This window comes from Camelus bactrianus, chromosome 15, assembly GCF_048773025.1.
Source record: "Camelus bactrianus isolate YW-2024 breed Bactrian camel chromosome 15, ASM4877302v1, whole genome shotgun sequence".
Classification (NCBI taxonomy): domain Eukaryota; kingdom Metazoa; phylum Chordata; class Mammalia; order Artiodactyla; family Camelidae; genus Camelus; species Camelus bactrianus.
In genome coordinates, this window is record NC_133553.1 from 31625233 (window position 1) to 31646011 (window position 20779).

Genomic DNA, 20779 nt, shown 5'->3' on the forward strand with positions numbered 1-20779 from the left:
AAAGATTTCTTTTTAAGTGCTACCTTGTGGAGATTGTGGATAGGATGATTTTTCACTGATAAATCATACAGGGACCTAAAATGTTCCAACAAGACAGATGGAAATGAAGTTAATGTTCTTGGAAAAACTAAAGACAAAGACCCTGATATTAAAGACGCATATAAAAACTTTGAATAGATCTGTTTCATGAAATGTGAGAGACCAAACAAAACAATGTATTCAAATTAACATTTTATTCATGACAGTTTAAATATATAATGTGTAACTAAAATAATAAACATTATAAATAGATTTACATTATGGCAGACATTTAATTATGTCATCTATATATTCAAGTTGGCCAGAAATCATTTGGGGGGACTTCTCTTTGGGAAACAGGGGCTGATCTCAGGCTCGGGTAACAAACACACTCAGTGGTTTTTCCAAAGCACCAGCTGCAACCCAAGATGAGGAAGAAGCAGGTTTGGGTGCTGGATCCACAGCAATGATGAAGGTTACACACTGGCCCCTGTGTCTCCAGACAGCTCCTCACAGTTTCCCAAACATTGCTTCACTTGTACTTCCCAGCCTCCTGTGCAGTAGAGTTGGGCTGTCTTGAAGGTTCCCCCGAGGACCCCATGTCCCCCAAAATCAATGACTTGGGTTGGGGTCGAGATGTGATGAGACTGCTTTTCCCATCTCTCTCAGGCAGCACTGGTTGGAGGTACCACCATGATCATTGGCCACGTCCTGCCTGACAAGGAGACCTCCCTTGTGGATGCCTACGAGAAGTGCCGGGGTCTGGCTGACCCCAAAGTCTGCTGTGACTACGCCCTCCACGTGGGGATCACCTGGTGGGCACCCAAGGTAACAGTGCTGGATGGAACCCCAAAATAGAAACCAGTGCCTTTTTTGGCAGGGGGTGCCATTTGGTGGGAGCCAGTGGCGGGGTGATGTTCTCCTGCAGTGTGGAACACCCCTCTCACCACCATCCTAACTCCCCCAAATGACAAAAGAAAAATCACTTATGATTCCATAAGGGGGGCGGTGGGCCTGTCTTGCTTAAAGAGCCAGTTTTCCAGGAGACACAGAGGGCTCACTGGCGCCTTGCTTGGACCACAGGTGCTCAGCGTCTCCTGATGGTTTACATTAGTGCCACTGACATGTAAGGATTTGCTGCTGAGTAGTGGGCTCAGCAAGGGTCAGGTCCCCAGGGTTGGATCATTTTGTGCTTGAAGTGACAGCACTGAGGTCTCAGAACAGAGGGTCCTGTCCTGGCTCCTGCCTGATATGAATGGTCTGGGGAGCTTCCTTCCTGCTGGGACCCAGCTGCTGCTCTGAGCGCCCTGCTCCTTATGCGTGGTCGAGGCTGACTCCCACTGGGCCCTCTCTCAGTTCAGCCTCTGTGCCCCTGGCTTTCCTGTCCTCCCGCTGCCCAGGCCCCAGGGCCAGAGTCCCGTCCCCTCTCCCCGGATTCCCACTTCCTTGTTCTTCCTGAATACGGATACACGTAGCGTTCAGATTTTGCTTCATTTCTGGAGTTTTACTGCTTATTACCCCAGGGAAGCAGCCTGGATATTCATTCTTTCATCAATGATTTCTTAATCACCGTGAGCCGGTACTTGAGTGGGTGCCCTGGAATTATAAAAATAAACAAGCATTAAGAAATTTTACAAAGGTCTCCAGCTATGGACCCTGATCTAAAGGGCCTGACTCCCTCCTGAGATGGGAAATAAAAGCCTTGCTGGATTTCTGCCCTCAGGTACGAGTCTTGAGTGTGGGGCTCACCCAGTCTCTTCCATTATTTCCAAACGTACTTATGAAAGGCCTTGGAGCCCCCCAACCTTACACCATGAAGACCCCCCTTCCTGGTACCAGGCAAAAGGTGCAGACCACCTGTATGTCAACCATCCTTCATCTCACATGGAGCTTTGTCCATTCTGGACACCCTCCTGGATGGATGACCCCTACCCCGAGCCTCTCTCCTAGCCATCCCTAAGTTCCCAGAGGTTGTAGAGATTTTCATGCATCTAGAATTTTAAATTCTTTTTTATAATAATCAAATAATTTTTTTTTAAGTACAGATTTAAAAAATAGAAAAGAAAGGAAGCATATAACCAGTCACCCCTGACACAATCACTATTATTTTTAGCTTATTTCCTTCTGGTCTTTTTTCATACCTACTTTCTTTCACTGAAGTGTGGGCATTTTCCATTTGGTTGCACGGCCTTCATGACCATCAATGCTTTGGCCACTGAATGTTCTGTCAAGTAGGTGAATCACTATTTATTTTCCTATTGTTAGACCAATGTTTCTTCCATTCTTTCCTAGTATAAATAATACTGGGATGAATATCATTCACATAGCTTTGGTTCATGCTTGGCTTTGACCCTAAATTAGATTTTCCCCAGGTCTCTGGATTTTTAGTATTAGTGTGCCTTCTCTGTAACACTTCTTCCACTGTGGGGGGTGGGGGGGGTGTGGAGGGAATGGGCCACAGGTGTAAGTCATTAGTGCATTTACCATGAAGGCTGATTTGGAGACAGAACCAGAGGACCAGCCTATGTGATAGAAGAAACATGCCCAGAGAATGTCACGATTTAGTTCCTATATTTGTGTCATAAGGACAATTTTCAAAGTACTTCCATTTGCTCACATGACCTCACAGCAGCTGGTGGAGTGGGAGGAAAGCAAGATACTGAGAGGTTGCAGGTGGTGTTGTGGTGGCTCCAATGACAGACCCCCATCTCCTCCACACTGGGCCTGTGTCCAGCAGTCCACCTCCTGGATATGTGTACTCACATGGTCTTGCCTTTCACTTTGCTCTGCAGGTGAAGGTGGAAATGGAGACCCTGGTGAGGGAGAAGGGTGTCAACTCGTTCCAGATGTTCATGACCTACAAGGACTTGTATATGCTTCGGGACAACGAGCTGTACCAAGTGTTCCATGCTTGCAAGGATATTGGGGCGATCGCTCGAGTCCATGCTGAAAACGGGGAGCTTGTGGCCGAGGCAAGGCAGTAGAGAATATTGGGGGAAGTGGGGGGCACCAAAAGAGGCAGTTCTTGGGGATTCCGGACCACCCATTACTCATCCTATAAAACAAAATATAAAAACAAGTGTGAAATGTTAACACCCCAGATGACAAATCTTTGTCCCAAAATCCAGACTTTTCTAGTGTCTGTAAAAAACAAGTCTCTTTGTATAGTTCAAAAGGATTTCTAAGTCTTGGTTGATGAGGTCTTAATTCTAATATGATATTTAACTTCCATTATAGCAAAGGAATTTGGAGCACCTCTAAGAAGTATTTTTAATGAGATTTGACATACAGAATAACTAAGAGTCAGCTTTCCCCTTTCCTGTGCCTCCCCCAGAGGAGCTGAGCTATTCTAAGGATCTTCTCACTGATGCCAAGATGACAAACCCTTTTGTACTCCTAGGTCTTAAGTAGGATGCTTAGGGTGAGGGTTAATCTAGGCATCGCTGGAAGCTCGAGATTTCACTAGATTGCCAGTGAGGAAATTCTGATTTTCAGATCAATAAAGCATGCTTGTCTTTAGTGTCCCAGGCCTCCTGGCTGGTGACTGAACTGTATTCTTAAGAGGAAAAGATATTTTCAATCATTATGAAGTGAGACTCAGGGGAGCCCTGTGCTTATCTCGCCCTCTTTAGAAGACGAATATTACAGAAGTGAGAAGTGCAGCAAGTCTATGGGAATGGGCTGTGTCTAGCATATTTCACTGTCCCTTGGGTTCAATATTTTTTTGTATCTCTATGATCCTCTCAATATTCTTTCTATTGCTATTATTCAGGGCGCTAAGGAGGCGCTAGATTTGGGTATCACAGGCCCTGAAGGAATTGAGATCAGCCGTCCAGAGGAGGTGAGGAAGAGTTCTGTGTCCTTTGTCAACTTATTTCTTAAAGGTTTGGAGATTCTTTAGGATAAAAGATACATCAGTAAATATGAGTTGTATGGTATCACTTTCTCCATGGGCGAAACTCCCTTCCGGAAGCTTCCCAGGGAGCAGCTTCCTCCGTGCTACAGCTGAGCTGGCCTGGGGCTTCCCTGGGGAAGGCAACTTGGGGGAAACCAGACCCACCTCACTGGGTTCTGATTTCAAGGATCTGAGGGAGGCAATGTGAGCATGCCAGGGGTTGCTCTGCCCAAAATTGAATCGGGAGAGAAAAGACAGACTGAAAGTTCCTTCAGATGTTAGAAGAAATTCCAAGTTATAAGCCAGTGACTTAGCATTTTGGGGATAAGATCTCTTTGAGCATCTGAAGAGAACTTTGGACCCCTCCTACCAGAAACGAGAGGCACATGCATGTCTGTGCTCTTTCCCCTTTTCCTATTCCTAAGATGGTAACTAACCGCCCTGCTCTCCCTCTGCCCTCTGGTGTTCTCCTTGCACAATTTTGCAAGATGTCATCACAAACCCCCCAGATCCCCCTTGCTGAAGAATTCAGCTCTGGAGAGACCACATTAGACAAATAATGCATTCTTTTTTTTTTTTTAATTTATTTTAGATGTAATTATTTATTTATTTTTGGCCAGGGAGTGGGGAGGTATTTAGGTTTATTTACTTTATGAGAGGTACTTGGGAATGAACCCAGGACCATGTGCATGCAAAGCGTGCACTCTACCCCTGAGCTATACCCTCCCCAAATAATGCATTCTTGCCCTATGACCCTGTTCAGACATCCTCTACCATTGGTGAGGGGAAGGCTATTTTCGATTTCTTCAAAGCCTTAAATGCAGAGCGGTGGTTGGATGTCCATGAGGGATTGATGGGGAGGCCTTGAGGGACAAGGAGCTGGAGACAGGATGTGATGGTACTGTCCTCAGACAGGAACCAAGTCAGCCTAGTGGGTCAGCTGGAGGATTGTGGTCCCACCTTGCTCTTGCCCTAGGTCTGTCAGAGCCCTTGACTGTAGTTCCTGTTTGGGCACCTCAGAGTTGGTAGAGAAAGATATACTGGATTGAACAAAGTCAATACACTGAGACTGCCTATGAGAACAGGGATGGGTAGGGGACGGGCACAGGACTGGACCTTCTGGAGTTCTAGGGGAGAAGAGCCAAGCTCTGAGTGTAGGGGTAGTAATAGCAAAAATTATCACCATCATCATCTATTGATTGAAGGGGAGCGTCCTGGGTCTATACCCGGAGAGATTTTTCTCCCCAGGGACATTTGGCAATGTCTAAAGATATTTGTTTATCCCAGCTTGGTGGCAGGGGGAGGATGTTACTGGCCTCCAGTAGGTAGAGTTGAAGGATGCTGCTGAAGAGTCTCCAACACCCAGACGGCCCCCACCAGCGAGAATTATCTCATCCAAAATGTCAGTAGTGCTGAGGTTCAGAAACTTGATCTAGGCCAGTTCCAGCTTGAAGTCAGTCAGTATTGCTCCTTTGCTACAGTTCTGAGGTGTCTGTGGAGAGAATGCACCAGAAACCAGAGAAACTGTGACTCTGGGTTTTTGCTTGCTCATTTTGTTGCCTTTAAGCCCTTAGCAGCATCCAGCGAAGATGTGCCTGGATCACTAAGTCCTGGGATTCTCTCAATGTGAGCAAAGGTGATTGGAGCTTGGTGCCCCTGCCCTGGGCTTCTCCCCACTCAGAGCCAGCTGTCCCCCTCGGCCCTGTGTCAGACGTTCCAGTGCTTTCCATCAGGTGGGGTCTCAGGCAGATGTAAGCTTGTTTGGGGAGTTGGTGAAGCTTGTTTTCTTTCTGTTCTCTGTTTCCAACAGCTGGAAGCTGAAGCCACTCACCGAGTTATCACCATTGCAAACAGGGTAAGTAGATGCCAACTCACCCTAAGCCCATTCTCAACTCTGGGATCAGAAACCAGTCTGTACGGTGGAGTCCCATTCTGGTGGATGCCAGCTCTGTGCCTGGCTCCCAGGACCCCAAATGAACATTGTTTGCTAAGTGAACGTTGTTATTCCCACAGACCTGGCAGGAGTCCTCCTTGCCACCAGCTCTCCATTTCATCCCCACTGAGCTTGCTGGGACCTGGTTCATTGCTCAAGTGGAAATGGCTCCCAAGGCAGGGCAAGGTGGGGACCTCAGAGCTCATGGCAACTGAAATCTGTTTCTTGTAGAGGAATAGAGAGATGTTTGCTTAGAGAACCATGATTTAAACCTCTGTCTCTGGGCCATTCATAATTTTTCCTTGCTGGTTCAGGGTAAGCAGGCGCTGATGTAGCGTGGTGGTGGGAACAAGCAAGAGACATGAGGCTTTGACCAGACAAGCTTCCCATTGTATGCAAGGCAGTCACTCTGATATACTATTGAGTATCTAAAATTGGAATGGTAATATCACCCACTCCTCACAGGATGGTTGTGAGGATCAAAGGAGTTGTGAAAGGAAAAGCACTTTATCAACAGTACAGCCCTGTACCAAGGTCATTTCTCCTCCTAAACCATCATTAAAGGGTTCAATTTGCTCAGAGAATATAAACTATCTTCTCTAGAACACTAGTTTTCTGAGTGAGGTCCCTGGACCAGCCGCATTGGTATCATTTATTAGAAATAGGAACTCAGAAATGCAAATGCTCAGACCTGTGCAGATCCACTGGATCAGAAACAGGCTGACACCCGGTGACCCCCAGCAACCTGTGTTTTAACAAGCCCGCTAATGATTCCTAATGGGCGCTAACTCTTGAGAATTTTTCCTCTGGAAAGACCCGGGCTCCCCCGAAGGCTGTAAGCAGTGGGTGTTTTTTGTTAGGAACACCAGGGGAACACAGAGAGGTTGGAGGTCCTGCTGGTCTCAAAACTAGTCAGGAAACTTCTGCCAAGCACATCAAATGTCAGGCCGGTTCCTAAATTCTTGTCCTCCTAATCTGATAAGCAAAGAAGGCATCAGAATAATATTTGGGAAAACAGTTCCCCATTAGCCCTTTATAAGTCTAGGAGCTGGACAAAGACAGTTTTACTGTTATAACAGTAGTTATGTCATCAATTACTTCTTGATGGAGACTCACCCCAGAATAAGGAAGGATCTGAACAACAAAAGGGGAGTTCCTTGTTTTTTAACTCAAACATACGCCAAGAGAAGTGAAGCCATGGACCTTGGTTGCACAGCTTGGTAGAGGAAAAGCTAATTAGTCTCACAATCCAGGTGTCCATTCGCAAGAACGCTCCTGTCTGGTGTAGACTCTGAACCCTGAACCTCTTGTGTATTGTTTCTTCTCTGGGATACAGTCTGTCTGCTGATAAAGCAGCCCTTAGATGGCAGGCATCATAATTTTGGATATGGAATATAATACATAACTGTCTCTAGGTCATCATGTTCATGAAAAGGAAATTAAAACAGTCCCTCATTTTAAGTTGTAAATAGTCTTGGTGTTGGCTGGTAGAAAATGTGAGGTCCTGCCCTCAACACCTTGCCCCAAGGTTCCCCTTCTGGGCTCTGGTGCCCAGCGCTGCCTGTCCCCTCCTTGCTTTGTGGGGTTCCCCAGCCTGTGTTCCCAGCAGGAGACCATCACCCTGAGGGTGGAGCTGAGCTATGCAGGGCAGGGGTGGTTCGGGGGCCAGGACTGAGCTGGTCTGGTTATCTTGATGCTTGTTAGGTTTTGGGGGTTGATGCTCTCTCCTTCCCATCATGTCTCCTGTGTTTAGACTCACTGTCCAATCTACCTGGTCAATGTGTCCAGCATCTCGGCCGGTGACGTTATCGCCACTGCTAAGATGCAAGGTGAGTCGGTGGGCTGGGATGGACAGTACACGTGTGTGGTTGGAGCCTAACGGGGCCCAGCAGCTCCGTGCACTTTCTGGCCAGGGTCCTGGGACCAGGCCCTGAGCCTGCCCTTCCCTCCTCTCTCCTCCTATCTTCCTCAGAAGCATCCTGCACTAGCCTAGGTTCAGTCCATTACAGCCAGTGTTTTCCTCTGCACGTTTGTATGCATAACAGCTTTACAGAAATGTCTGTCATCTCTCCTGGGTCTGGTAAAAGATTTCCAAGTTTTCAATCAATTCATTAATTGGGTATCTTTTAAAGTCTCTGGTTTTACTAGTGGTTGCCTTGGTAACCAACATGAAATCCTCGACCAGTTCCAACAGACATTTCAAGGAATACCCACGAAGTTCCTGGAGAAATGTCAGTATGTGGGCCCAACTTCCCTTACAGCCACCTAGAACCCTGTGTTTTTTTAACTCAAACAGCCCCGAGGCACCTGTATGTCTCCTGTTGATGAGCACCTTGCAACCCCTGAAGGCTTTGTACGTGCCTGTGCTCTCAGCCCGGCTCACGGTGCCAGGGAGGTCCTGTTAACAAGAGAACAAAGTCACAGTCAACAAACCTGGGGCTAAAAATCAGCAAGGGCTTCCAGCCTTCCCACTGTACTGCCCCCTAGATCCCACCTCCTGCCTCTTCCCTAGAGGGACCTCCTTGGGTGTCTCACCTGTGCTATTGTCCCAGCCTCCCACCTCCATCTCAGTGCCCTCCAGCCCCGGCTACAGAGCCCACCCCCAGTATGCTCCCAGCATCCAGACTGCCTGTTAGCGTTGCATTCTCACCCCTCCATCTTCCCATCAGCACCCTGCAACAGCTGTGCTCCAGCCGAAACACACCCCTCAAAGCACCATCAGTACTGCCTATCTCAGTGCCCTTGCCCTTCTTTTCTTGGAGTCAGCATGGGGACAGGGAGCACCCTGGCCTTGAACACACCTGTGCTGTCAAACGCCTGAGTGAGGTTGGGCTAATCCCTTCCTTGACGACTTCAGCTCCTTCACCTGCCTAGTGAGAGGCTCAGATCAATGATCTCTCCAGTTCACTGGCTTCCTACTTATGATTTGACCCGTCTTCTTCCAGGGAAGGTTGTGCTGGCCGAGACCACCACTGCACATGCCACGCTGACAGGCTTACACTACTACCACCAGGACTGGTCCCATGCGGCCGCCTATGTCACGGTGCCTCCCCTGAGACTGGACACCAACACCTCAACCTACCTCATGAGCCTGCTGGCCAAGTAAGGCGTTTCAGCGGGACCGCAGTGCAGCATTATCTCATAATGCGCACCAGTCCCGGAATTTGTAGATCTTTAAGATGATGTCATAGAGGCCCCAAATCGGACCTAGGTTTGACTTCGTTGTGCCTGGAGCATGATTTTGCTTTTGTTTTCTTCTCCAAAGCCCATCAGATAATTGCTATCCCATGGGGCAATTTAGATCCAAATCTAAATAAAATGCTTTAATGAATAGTCTGTATTTGGTGGGACACAAACATGGAAAGATTTTGTTTTACGCACCCCCCAGGGGGGAGGGCAGGCAGCCCCCACCCCACCGGCTCTCCTCACCGAGGGGCTCAGGCAGCCCTGCCTGTCCACCGCCCAGGCAGGTGCCCACTGCTGGTACCTCTCTTCTCCGTGGGTGAACCTCTTGAAATGTCCCCTCCTTGACGGGGTAGACTAGTGGGGGAGCGGGGGAGGGAAGCACCACTCAACCTATGAAAAGAGGAAGAAGGGAAAGACCTCAGGACTCTCCATTCTGCCAACACCTCAGTCCCCCCGTTGCAGGGGGCCGCCATTAGATAATGGGGCATTTATTTTATCCATGTCCTTAGTTTTCAGTCCTGATGGCCAACAACTGGCAAATTTCCACTCAACATCCTTCTATGTTAACAACTTAAAGAGCAGTGTGGGCTGGGCACTTGGGGCTTTCCAAATATGCCTGGAGTGCAGTCAGTAGGGTCCCAGAGTGAACATGGCCCCTGGAGAGGCAGGAGACACCATGGCAGTAATTATCCTCTGTCCCCTAGCTTTGCTGTGACGCTGAACAGCTGCTGCTCTGACAAATTCAACTAAATTGGTAGAGTAAAGGGAGAAATACTTTTAAAAATGCTTGTCAGTGGGAAAAGCCAGCCTCCTTTTCCTCATTATCAACACAACAGAAATAAACAAGTATCAAGAACCCACTATATAATTTGGGCTCAGTTCCAAGGTCAAAGAATCTTTGGAACTACCTCTGCCTGCCACCAGGATATTTACTGAAAGAACAAAAAGATAGGAAATCCTGCAACCAATCCAAATTACAGTGCCCAAACCCACACAAATTGAAATAGGCAGAGGAATAGAAGTATTATTAATTGAATAATTTAAGTTTTTACATCTAGCCTATTTTGTCAAATTTATTTAAATTATTTAACTAAGTTCTATTCACTTGAATAGAATTGCAATTTCCTGTGACCTATTATGAGAATAGTTTATCCCTGTTTAATCAGTGCATGTTGTAAATGTGTGCAATTGTACAGAATTTGGAGCATAGTTTTAACATTTCTAGGAATTTATGATTACTATAATTTTGCTTTTATGACACATTGTTGGTGATAATTGGTATTATGCAAAATATTTGATAGAAAACCAATTATTAAATTTCTATAAGAAAATATGAGCTTCATAATAATCTACTTAGGATATGATTTCTTCAGATATATCAGGGTAAAAAATATAATCTGTGGATTTAAAGATTTATCCTTTATTTAAAATCTCACTTTTAAAAAAATTGACATACAGTTGATTTACAATGTTGTGTAAATTTCTGGTGTACAGCATAGTGATTCAGTAGTACATATATATGTATATATTCTTTTTCATATTCTTTTTCGTTATAAACTATTACAAGGTATAAAATCTGACTTTGTAAAGGGACCAGAAATTTTTTCATTTGAATATATATATTCTTAAAATACTTAACAAAAACCAGTGATGCTTTAAACTTTAAAGAGTAGGGATGGCTGTGTCACATCTCCTAGATTCAGGGCAGCATCGGGAGACCTCAAAGCCCTTCTGGAACGTGACCACCCTCATTCACTCCTGCCTAGTGAGCCCTGCCTTGCGTGGGGGCCTTTTTGGAAAGGTGCGTTCTTAGTAAGACTTGTCAGTTAAAGCATGGGTCCCAGGGTCCCTGACCCACGGCCCATGACTCTGATGGGCACCTTTTCTGATCTGAGCCCTGCCTGGGCATCTGGAGGACCCCTGAGGAAAAAGCAAAAACCTAAAGATTCTGTTCATCTCTGGTGGGTTCTGCAGGACTGTGGAATGTTGGGGGGGCCTAGGGGACCCTAGAACAAACCCTCTGCTCTGTGGAAGAGCCCCTCCTGCAGTCTCTGAGAGGGCCCAGAGCAGTGTCTCTGGGCAGGGAGGTACCAGCGCATGCCAGGCAGAGCTAAGTCATCTCACTGTGGATTTGGCCAAGGATTGGCGGAAGCTCTGACAGGCCCCCAGGGGGAACAGTCCCACATGCAGCCTGACCCCGAACATCAGAAAGCCTTAAGAATATGCCTCCTCACCAAGCCACATAATGCCTTCTGCTCCCAGATTCCCCTCTGAAGCCGGCACCTGGACGGCCCACGTGCACTCACAAGGCTGTAGTACCTCCTGCAAGTTAAGCTAGACTCTAGGGCCCCACACTGTGTCGTCCCCCCTCTCCCACATGACCCTGTGCTCCAGCCAGGCCCCTCCCTGCCTTCCTAGGGTCTTTCCTCCTGAGATTGTCTTGCCTGGGCGATGGAGCCATCCCTCTCTGCTGCCCCTCACCACCTCTGAGGCCTACAGAGATCTCTGAACTTGAGCTGGCTGGCTGCCTCCCTCCTTAGGCAGAGGGTCTGCCACCATGTGCACTCTCACCGATGTAAGTCTCTGCTCGAGTTCTGAGCCCCTCGAGAGCCCGGCCATGCCTCAGCCTCTGAGGACCACTGTCATGGAGGGCAGCAGTGATGAAGCAGTCAACTTGCGTGCTGTTACTGGTTGATTAAGGCAGACTTCTGTCCTGTCCTTCCTCTCCCCTGCTGGGCAAGGAGAGCCTCCACATCCAAGCAAAGCTTAGCATGGAACTTGAGTGTTTTACCAAGCACATGCTTATTGCCAGCAGGGCCTGGTGGGAGTCGAGGGAGGGGATGAGAGGGAGTTCGCATACGGTTCTGAGGAAGTAAAACTACCTCCACCCTCCCGCTTTAGCCAAACAATTAAGCGCAATTTTTTTTCCTCCCTCCACTATCTTAACTCTTAAAAGTCAACGTCCCAAAGACTCTTGATGTCTCCTGTGACACTGGCAGTCTGTGCCACAAGTCTGCATGTATGCCCATTCTGCAGATGTGTAAACAGGTTCTCACAGATTAGCTCGCTAGAAGTCGTACAGCTACAAAGTGGCAGAGACAAGATTGAAAGCAGCTTTGCTGGATTCCCAAGAGAAGGCTTTCCCTGCACCTGTCCTCATCCTCTGGGACCCCAGCCTCCCATTTCCTTACCAGTCACATCCTTCTCTCTACCCAGTGATACTCTGAATATTGTGGCATCAGATCACCGGCCTTTCACCACGAAGCAGAAAGCTATGGGCAAGGAGGACTTCACCAAGATCCCACACGGCGTGACGGGCGTGCAGGACCGCATGAGTGTCATCTGGGAGAGAGGAGTGGTATGTTCCTGCGCCCCTCCCTGCTCTGGGCCTCAGAAGAATTTTCACCCTTAGGAGGCCTGGGTCAACCACAGCTCCTGTTTCACCCAAATACAAAATGAAAAAGTCTTCTATTTTTTCCTGATCAGAAAGGTAATAAGATCTAGCATAAAAATTTGGAAAATACAGGAAAGTATTAGAAAAAAATCCTCACGATACCATATTGAGAAATTATTAATATTTTGATATATTTCTTTCTAGTTTTCTGCATGTACTGTACATTATTTTAATAACTGTGTTCATCTTTTTTTCATATAACAGTATATCTTGTGTGTCTTTACATATCAGTAAAAATTCTTTAGAAACATCTTTTTTAATGTCTAAATAATATTTCCTCCAAAAGAAATACCGTACTTCATTAATCCTTCCCTGATGTTTGGAACTTACAGCTGTTTCAAATTGTTGCACTTACAAATAATGCTGCAGAGAATCTCTTTGTTCGGGAGTATATGCCAGCATTTTTTTAGTGGAGGCACTGGGGATTGAAGCCAGGACCTCGCGCATGCTAAACATGTACACTACCACTGAGCTATACCCTCCTCCCCTATGTGCCAGCACTTCTAATCATTTTCTGAGGACAGATTCCTAGAAGTGTATTTCTGGGCCAAAAGATATGAAGAATTTTGAGGCTCTTGATACATTTTGTCCAGCTGCCTTTCAGTAAAGATAGAGACTGGGACTTCATTTGAATACTGCCTGTTCTGCCCATGAAGAATAAGTAGTTTTGGTCTTGACCTATCACGGATTAGATGAAGCACAGAGTATGAGCCCAAAGAGATTTGAAATCTTCAGGGTTAAGCTCCCAGTTCAGGGAAGGCCCATGAGGCAGCTCAGGAATCCCCTGTGAAGGGAGCCCACGGTGCTCTCGTGGGTGGGGTGATAAGATGCTTTTCCAGCACAGAATATATGTCCCTCTGCGGATGAAGGGAAGTTCCTGATTTATCCATAGTGAGCATATGAGTAGAGGTGGTTTTGCAAACAGGAGGTAGATTTGCACCAGGAAAGCAGCCTTTTGGAACAAGAGCCAACTCACCACTGTTGCTGGAAGGAGATAGAAGTAAGCAAGTGTAGGGAACCAAGCCATGTGGGTTGGTTCATCTGAGAAGATGCCCGTGACATTGTCCTTCTCAGCACCATTGTTCTGACTGACTAAAAGGCTACACAACAGGGTCAAGGGTGACTGGGGGTTTGAGGTACACACACGTGGCCTTGGTTGACCTGACACTTTTGCAATATCTCAGGTTGGAGGAAAGATGGATGAGAACCGTTTTGTGGCTGTTACCAGCTCCAACGCAGCAAAGATTCTCAACCTGTATCCCCGCAAAGGCCGCATCATCCCTGGAGCCGATGCCGACGTGGTGGTGTGGGACCCAGAAGCCACAAAGTAAAGCCTGCTGCTAGTCTCCAGGGCTAGAGGGACTTGGGATTTTAAGGAACTTGTATTACAGAACTCCAAAAGCACATCATCTTTGCACTACTCCTAGCAGAGAGCATTATGACCTGAGGTGTGTTCAATTCAACAGATATTTGAGGGCCTGCCATGGTTCAAGCACTAGGAACACCACAGTGAACAAGATGGTCTTCAGACCTGCTGTAGTGCAGCTCCATGTGCACAGCACTTTACAGTTTTTCAAAGCTGCATCACATCAGCGATCTCACTTGCTTTCATACAGTCCCAACAAGTACTCAAGCCTAGATTTCTTATTTCAATTTTACTGTTGAAGAAACTAAGACCAGAGAGTAGAGAGACTCCCCACGTCACACAGCTAATAAGTGGCTGAACCAGACAGATATCCTGACACTCAATTACAGACTCTCCCACCAACACTCTGCTTCTCTCGTTGAGGGAGTGTGTCCCCTTCAGCGCACAGCACTTGACACTCATGGCATTAATAACACAAGTTGAGTGAATCAATGAAGTGCATCAGGAGTTATCAAGTCATAGGATACAGAGCATCTCTTTTCTCAGAGATTTGGGCAGGGGAGATGGAAATCACTTTTTAATATTAAATTTCATTCACTCAACAAATATCTGTTAAGTGCCACCGATTGCTGAGCACTTTTCTAGGTGCATAAGCTGGCAGTGAATAAGATAGACAAAAGTGTGCTGGAATTCTGAAGATAAAAAGTTCAGTTGCAAAGAAAGTTCACCCTGTGCACCACCACACACCGCCTTGCCAGATCCCCATGCTGCTTCTCCGTTTGGGCACTTGAGAAGCCGTGTTCTGCATCCAGCCTGGGGCTGGTCCCTGTTGCTGTGGCAATGTGGCTGTTAGTCACTGCTGCTAGCGGAAAGACAGCTAGAATTTAGCCCAGTGTGTTAGTCTTCTAGGGCTGCCATAACAATACCACAGACAGGAGGCTTAAACAATATACATTTATTTTCTTACAATTCTGGAGGCTAGAAGTCCAAGATCAAGGTGTCAACAGAGTTGATTTCATTCTGAGGCCTCTCTCCTTGGCTTGTAGATGGCCGTCTTCTCCCTCTGTCTTCACATGGTATTTTCTTTGTTCACTTCTGATGTCTCAATTTCCTTTTATAAGGACACTCATCTGATTGGATTAAGACTCATCTATATGACCTCATTTTACTTTTATTAGCTTTTAAAGGCCTTATCTCCAAATACAGTCACATTTGAGGTACTGGGGGCTAGGAGTTCAATATATAAATTTGGGGTTGGGGAACACAACTCATCCTAGCCTTTGGAGGTCATCCCTTCCCACTGAATATCTTCCCTTTTCACTGAGCATCATCCTTTCCCACTGGTCATCATCCCTTCCCACTGATCATAATCCCAGCGAGCACATCCCCTCCCACTGAGCATCATCCCTTACTACTGAGCATCATCCCTTCCTACTGAGCACTGTCCCTTCCCACTGTGGTGTGCATCACCTTTTCCCACTGAGCATCATCCCTTCCCACTAAGCACCTCCCTTCCGTTGAACTGTGACATCTTTACCTCCTCTCAGAGTGTTCTCTCCCGCCACTCCTCCCACCAGGACCATCTCGGCAAGCACCCAGGTGCAGGGAGGAGACTTCAACCTGTATGAGAATATGCGCTGCCATGGTGTCCCGCTGGTCACCATCAGTCGGGGACGGGTCGTGTATGAGAACGGCGTCTTCATGTGTGCTGAGGGCACTGGCAAGTTCTGTCCCCTGAGGTCCTTCCCAGACACTGTCTACAAGAAGCTGGTCCAGAGAGAAAAGGTACATGAGGGAGGGGGAAGAAGATGTGTGGGAAGAGGTTGACATGATATTTTATATGACTTTTAAATCTCAAAGATGCTCTCACTCTGCTTTCCTGTGGAATCCTATTGCCTAGATAGTCACTTTGGGAACAATCAAAATAATAGAAAAGGAGCACCTGTAATAAAGTAAAATTTATTGGGAAGGGTCCTCAGCTCCCCAGCCCTGGGCTGACCCAAGAACCAGAAGGAAGGAAGGTTCCATCAGGTTGGGTGGTGGGCAGACTGGTCTTCCCGCTCTCTCCAGGCTCCCCAACCAAGACTTCATCCTGCCTCTGGTCCTCAGTGGAGCCTCTCTGCCATTCATAAAAACCACGACTTTCTTCCCCAAACTATGGTCCGGCTCTTCCATACTGAGAAGGGAGCATGTGGTGGGGCAGAGAGAATGCCCAGCCGATGATGCTGGTCCTGCCCCCCATCTTCAATTCCCAGAGAGAATTTTAGGTGATCAGGCAAACAGGGAGTCCTGAGACCCCAAAGGCACAAGTAGGAAAGTGACACTGTGACCACAGAGTTCCTTTTGATTTGCAGGCTCAGGGTCATCGAGGTCCTGCCACTGCCTGGTTCCCTCCAGTATTGATGAAGCCAGGGCGAGTAAAACTGATATCTGAGAAGCTATCATCTAAAGCATATGAGTACACAGGGCATATTAACACCAAAAGATCAACTCTGCTGGCGAGCTTTCCACGTGGAGTAACTCTTCTCTCCCAGAGGCCAAAAAACAAAGAGAAACAAATCCCAGTCTCCTGTAGGGGAGCAGACTTGGGTCACCTAAAGAAGACACGACTTTACTTATCCATCTGTTCAATCCCAAAGCAAGCTCAGGGTCTCTGGGGTAAATGGTCCACCTCCAGTTACTTCCCAGCCACTGACAGTGGCAGGAAGCCTTAGCCCCACTACTGGAGGATTTGCCAGAAAGAGCTGTAAGGATGATGCACTCACACCCAAGACTATCTGGCAAAGGGTGGTTGTGATTTAAAATAAAATGGAAAATAACAAGTGTCAGTGAGGATGTGGAGAAATCGGAACCCTCACCCATTGCTGAAAGGAATGTAAAACGATACAGCCACATTGGAAAACACCTTGGCAGTTCCCAAAAAGTTTGATAAATTTGCCAAAATGACTCGGCAGTTACCCTCTTAGGTATAGACATACTTAAGAGAAATGCAAATATATTTCTACACAAAATCTTGTACATAAATGTTCATAGTAGCATTATTCATAAAGGCCCAAAAGTGGGAACAACCCAAATATCCATCAACTGTTGAATGGATAAACAAAATGCGGAATGCCCACACAATGGAATATTATTCAGCCATAAAAGTGAAAGGAGTGCTAATATAGGCTACATACAACATACACAAACCTTAAAAAACATCATGCTAAGTGAAAGAATCCAGTCACAAAAGGCCACATATTATGATTCCCTGTATATGAAGTGTCCCAGAAGACGCAAATCCATAGACAGAAAATAGATTAGTGGTTGCTTCAGGCTGGGGGAGGGGAGAATGGGAGTGACTACTTATGGGTACAGGGTTTCTTTTTGGGGTGATGAGAATATTTTGAAATAACATGGTGATGATGGTGGCACAACCTTGTGAATATACTCAACACCACTTAATTGTAAACTTTTAAATGGTTAATTTTACAGTATGTGAATTATATCTCAGGTTGGGGGAAAAAATGTCTGGCAACATTTTTGTGTGTTTTCCATAAAAGATATTTCAGTCAGAAAATAGGGTCAAAAGAGGGCAGAGAAAGTGTTTGACACCCTTCTAAAAACCAGCCTCACAAAAAGGTAAGATAGACACTAATTCACAGCAGACAACCCTTCAGGCCAGTGGAAGAGCCCCAGCTTCCAGGATTGATATAAATTCAACTCAGGGTCCCTTTTTCTATGGCCATTATTATAATGACAATGTCAGGTCCTCAAGAAACAGCCAGTTCTATTCCCTGTTCTCTGGTCTTGCCCTTATGTAACAGAATGCAGGTATGCAGAAAGCTATGGGAAAACCTCATTTTCCAAAAATTATGAATGAGCAGTCCCTACAGAGCATGGGCCCCATGAGAAAGTAGCTCTGGTGTAGGGCTGCCGGGAGCCAAGGTCACTCACTCAGGATTCACCTCAGGTCTGTACTCTCACACTTCACCACTGGGACCCCAAAGTGCAGCCTGGTAAAGGCCAAAACCCTTCAAACCAGCTTTGACGTTCTGAGGGCTGGGCTTAAACTTCAGATCTATTGATGGAGAATACAAAGGAATATGTAGACTGAAGAGCCTTCCAGAAATCACCCATATCTCTTGTTTCTCTGAGCAAGGTTTTCAATAAGCAGTGAGCAGCAAAGGAGATTGAGGTTATGTCTCTGACAAGTGCCTGGGGAGTAGATTTATGCTGCTCCTTCAGACCCAGTGCACACACTCCAACACACTTCCTCATAACAGAACTTTTTAATGTGATTAAGCACCATAAATGACCTTTGCAATAAAACAGCTGCTGGTACTTAGGTGTCACTTGCCATGTGCCAGAGCAGTTCTAAGAGCTTTACACATACTATTTGATTTGATCTCATAACAACTCTGTTCTAATAAGAAAATAGGCACAGAGAGGTTATGTAACTTGCACAAGGTCACACAGCTTATAAGTAGCAGAGCTGAGATCGGAACCTAAGCAATCTGGTTGTAGAGTACAGACCTGTAACTCTATTGCTGCCTTTGTGAGTACGAAATTAACTACTATTGCTACTGGGGAATTCTTACCTCCAAATCAGCTATATGTAGCCTCTATCCCCACAAAGCTGTCAGATCACAGTGAAAGGCATGACTTCTTGAGAACCTGGCAAGTGAGGGATGCTCTCTAAAGCTGAATACCTCAGAACTATCTACCTGCTACCTTGGAAAGGATTCCACCAATGGGTATCTCCTCTATGTGCACATGCGCATGCACACACTATTTGGAAGGCGTTAAGAAAAGAATTCTCTATCGCCTGTGTTCAAGGTGTAGAAAGGCTTGGTCACATGCATTACTTTGGGTCCTGAGCAGAGTGGCAGGGTCTGGAGTCCAGTGAGCCGTCAAGAAGGCTCTGGTGGTGGCGGTGTCTTGGCCCTGATGGTTGATGGTGTCTGTTCTCTGATAGCATCATCTTTTCTCTTTTTCTCATCCACGTTCACTAGACCTTAAAGGTTAGGGGAGTGGACCGCACTCCCTACCTGGGGGATGTAGCTGTCGTTGTGCATCCTGGGAAAAAAGAGATGGGAACGCCGCTGGCAGACACTCCTACCCGGCCCGTTACCCGACACGGGGGCATGAGGGACCTTCATGAATCCAGCTTCAGCCTCTCTGGTAAGAGCAAGGGCCACTTGTTCTGGCACCTGCATCTTCACCACAGTGGGGTGGCAGGAGGAGGGCAGAGGGGCCAGGGACCTCACCCAGGCGGTGGGACTAACGGTGCTTTCCTCTCCAGCTTCTCCTTCCCTTCCCAATCCCATGTCTGGTGATGAGCACTGGGTCCCAGGTTAGACACACAAATATGGGGGGGCTGGGCAGGAGGGCTCTCTCAGTCCCTGGGCACCCGCCACTGACAAGCCATGGCCCTTCTGGGGCTTTCTCCAGGATTTCTAAGTTCAAATATTTTCATCCTCTGACACATAGGGGTGCCCCAGAGATGATCGGAGCTCAGAAAGGCTAACTCTGTGCTATATGGGACTGCACCCCCATTTCCTACCCGCCTCCTTGCCAGCCTCTCTGAAAGGCCTGCTACTTCCCCTCCACCCTTTCCTCCCTCACCTTATCCCCACATTTGCTCCTCTGTCACCTTCTTTTTTGCCAGGAATTGTACTGTGCGTCATACAACAGATAATACATGGGGCTCATCTGTGCTCAGGGACTTGGTTGCTGACAGCACGTATCCCAGGGGCTCCTCCGGAGTTAAAGGTGGCAGGATCATTGCTGCATAAATGGCAACCCTGACTGGAGAGTAGGCAGAGGCTGTAAGATACCCTGGTCCTGCAGGAAACTGACCTGGACTTGAAAGGGGCAGGGGCCGGGTCTCCCAGAGTGGCCTTCAGGACTAGCCCAGGTGCAGACCTGTATCCACTCTGCCAGAGCTGTGCTGGGTGGGAAGGTGAGAGGTGTGAGATCCAGGTCCTTCCCACAGAGCCTGGCATTTGCTAGTGTTGATGAAAGGGCAGAGAGCGAAACCAGAGGGGTGCCAGGGAGCGGGACTGCCTGCTGAGCTCCCTCTGCGCCCAGCTGTGCCCGGAGCAGCTCACGTGGTTCCTGTCCAAGGAGCTGACAGCCTGTGGGGAGGGGTCCCTTCTACATCCTCTCAGAGCCAACCTCATTACAGAGATAACTCCTCCCCACCCTGAGGGCCACTGCCACTCCCTCCAGAGACGGGACCAAGTGCAGGGAGTCAGAAAGGGATCTGTGGTGTGGAGTGTCGGTGGGCACCCGGCCCGACCTGTCCAGGAGGTGTAGCTCCCCATAGCTGCCTGGGCACGGCCCTTCCTGCAGCAGCCAGCCCCAAGAGAAGCGGCCACCCCCTCTCTTCCCGCTGCTCAAGCCACGAGCCCCCTCTGGCTGGTGGCTTCTTCTGCTCCCTCCCAAGTCTCCGGGCAGAGCCAAGACCGGGCAGAACTTCTCTCTGACTCAGCAGGCATCAGGCAGCCTCTCACCTTCCCTCTGCCCCAAACCTTGTCTGTTCTAAATAGGACAAGCTGATGAATGTCCCACTACACTTCCTGGGGTACCAGGCCTCCTCTTCTAAGTCTTGGGATTGCAAGATGTGGGGGCCTTTAGGGTGTTGTTCTTAGATTTTCCAAAACAATGGTACACCCTCCCTTCTTACTCTCTTGCTCACTGAGGCTTGTGCACAAAGGGCCACTTGCCAACAGACCGATCTGTATGTGTGACAAGAGACCATAGCTCCAGGGCTGGGAGCAATGAAGGTAGCATAGCAAGGCAGTTAATCATAGGGGCTCTGAATCAGGAAGACCTGGGTTCATATTCAGGCTCTATCACTTATACTCCGCGTAACATTAGACAGGTTACCTAACTTCCCTCAGTTTCCTCATCCATAAAATGGGATGGAGTTGCGTGGAGGAT

General features: G+C 47.5%; 1 protein-coding gene across 1 annotated transcript in view; it reads left to right on the plus strand.

The window, feature by feature from the left end:
- DPYSL5 (dihydropyrimidinase like 5) overlaps nucleotides 1-20779 on the plus strand; it is an 81829-nt gene that overhangs the window by 58074 nt on the left and 2976 nt on the right. The window contains exons 3-12 of the mRNA XM_074341794.1: nucleotides 688-846; nucleotides 2811-2990; nucleotides 3791-3859; nucleotides 5724-5768; nucleotides 7600-7675; nucleotides 8792-8948; nucleotides 12249-12390; nucleotides 13671-13813; nucleotides 15430-15637; nucleotides 18847-19015. Of these exons, the coding sequence (XP_074197895.1) occupies nucleotides 688-846; nucleotides 2811-2990; nucleotides 3791-3859; nucleotides 5724-5768; nucleotides 7600-7675; nucleotides 8792-8948; nucleotides 12249-12390; nucleotides 13671-13813; nucleotides 15430-15637; nucleotides 18847-19015 (1348 nt within the window). The remainder of the gene's footprint in view (nucleotides 1-687; nucleotides 847-2810; nucleotides 2991-3790; nucleotides 3860-5723; nucleotides 5769-7599; nucleotides 7676-8791; nucleotides 8949-12248; nucleotides 12391-13670; nucleotides 13814-15429; nucleotides 15638-18846; nucleotides 19016-20779) is intronic.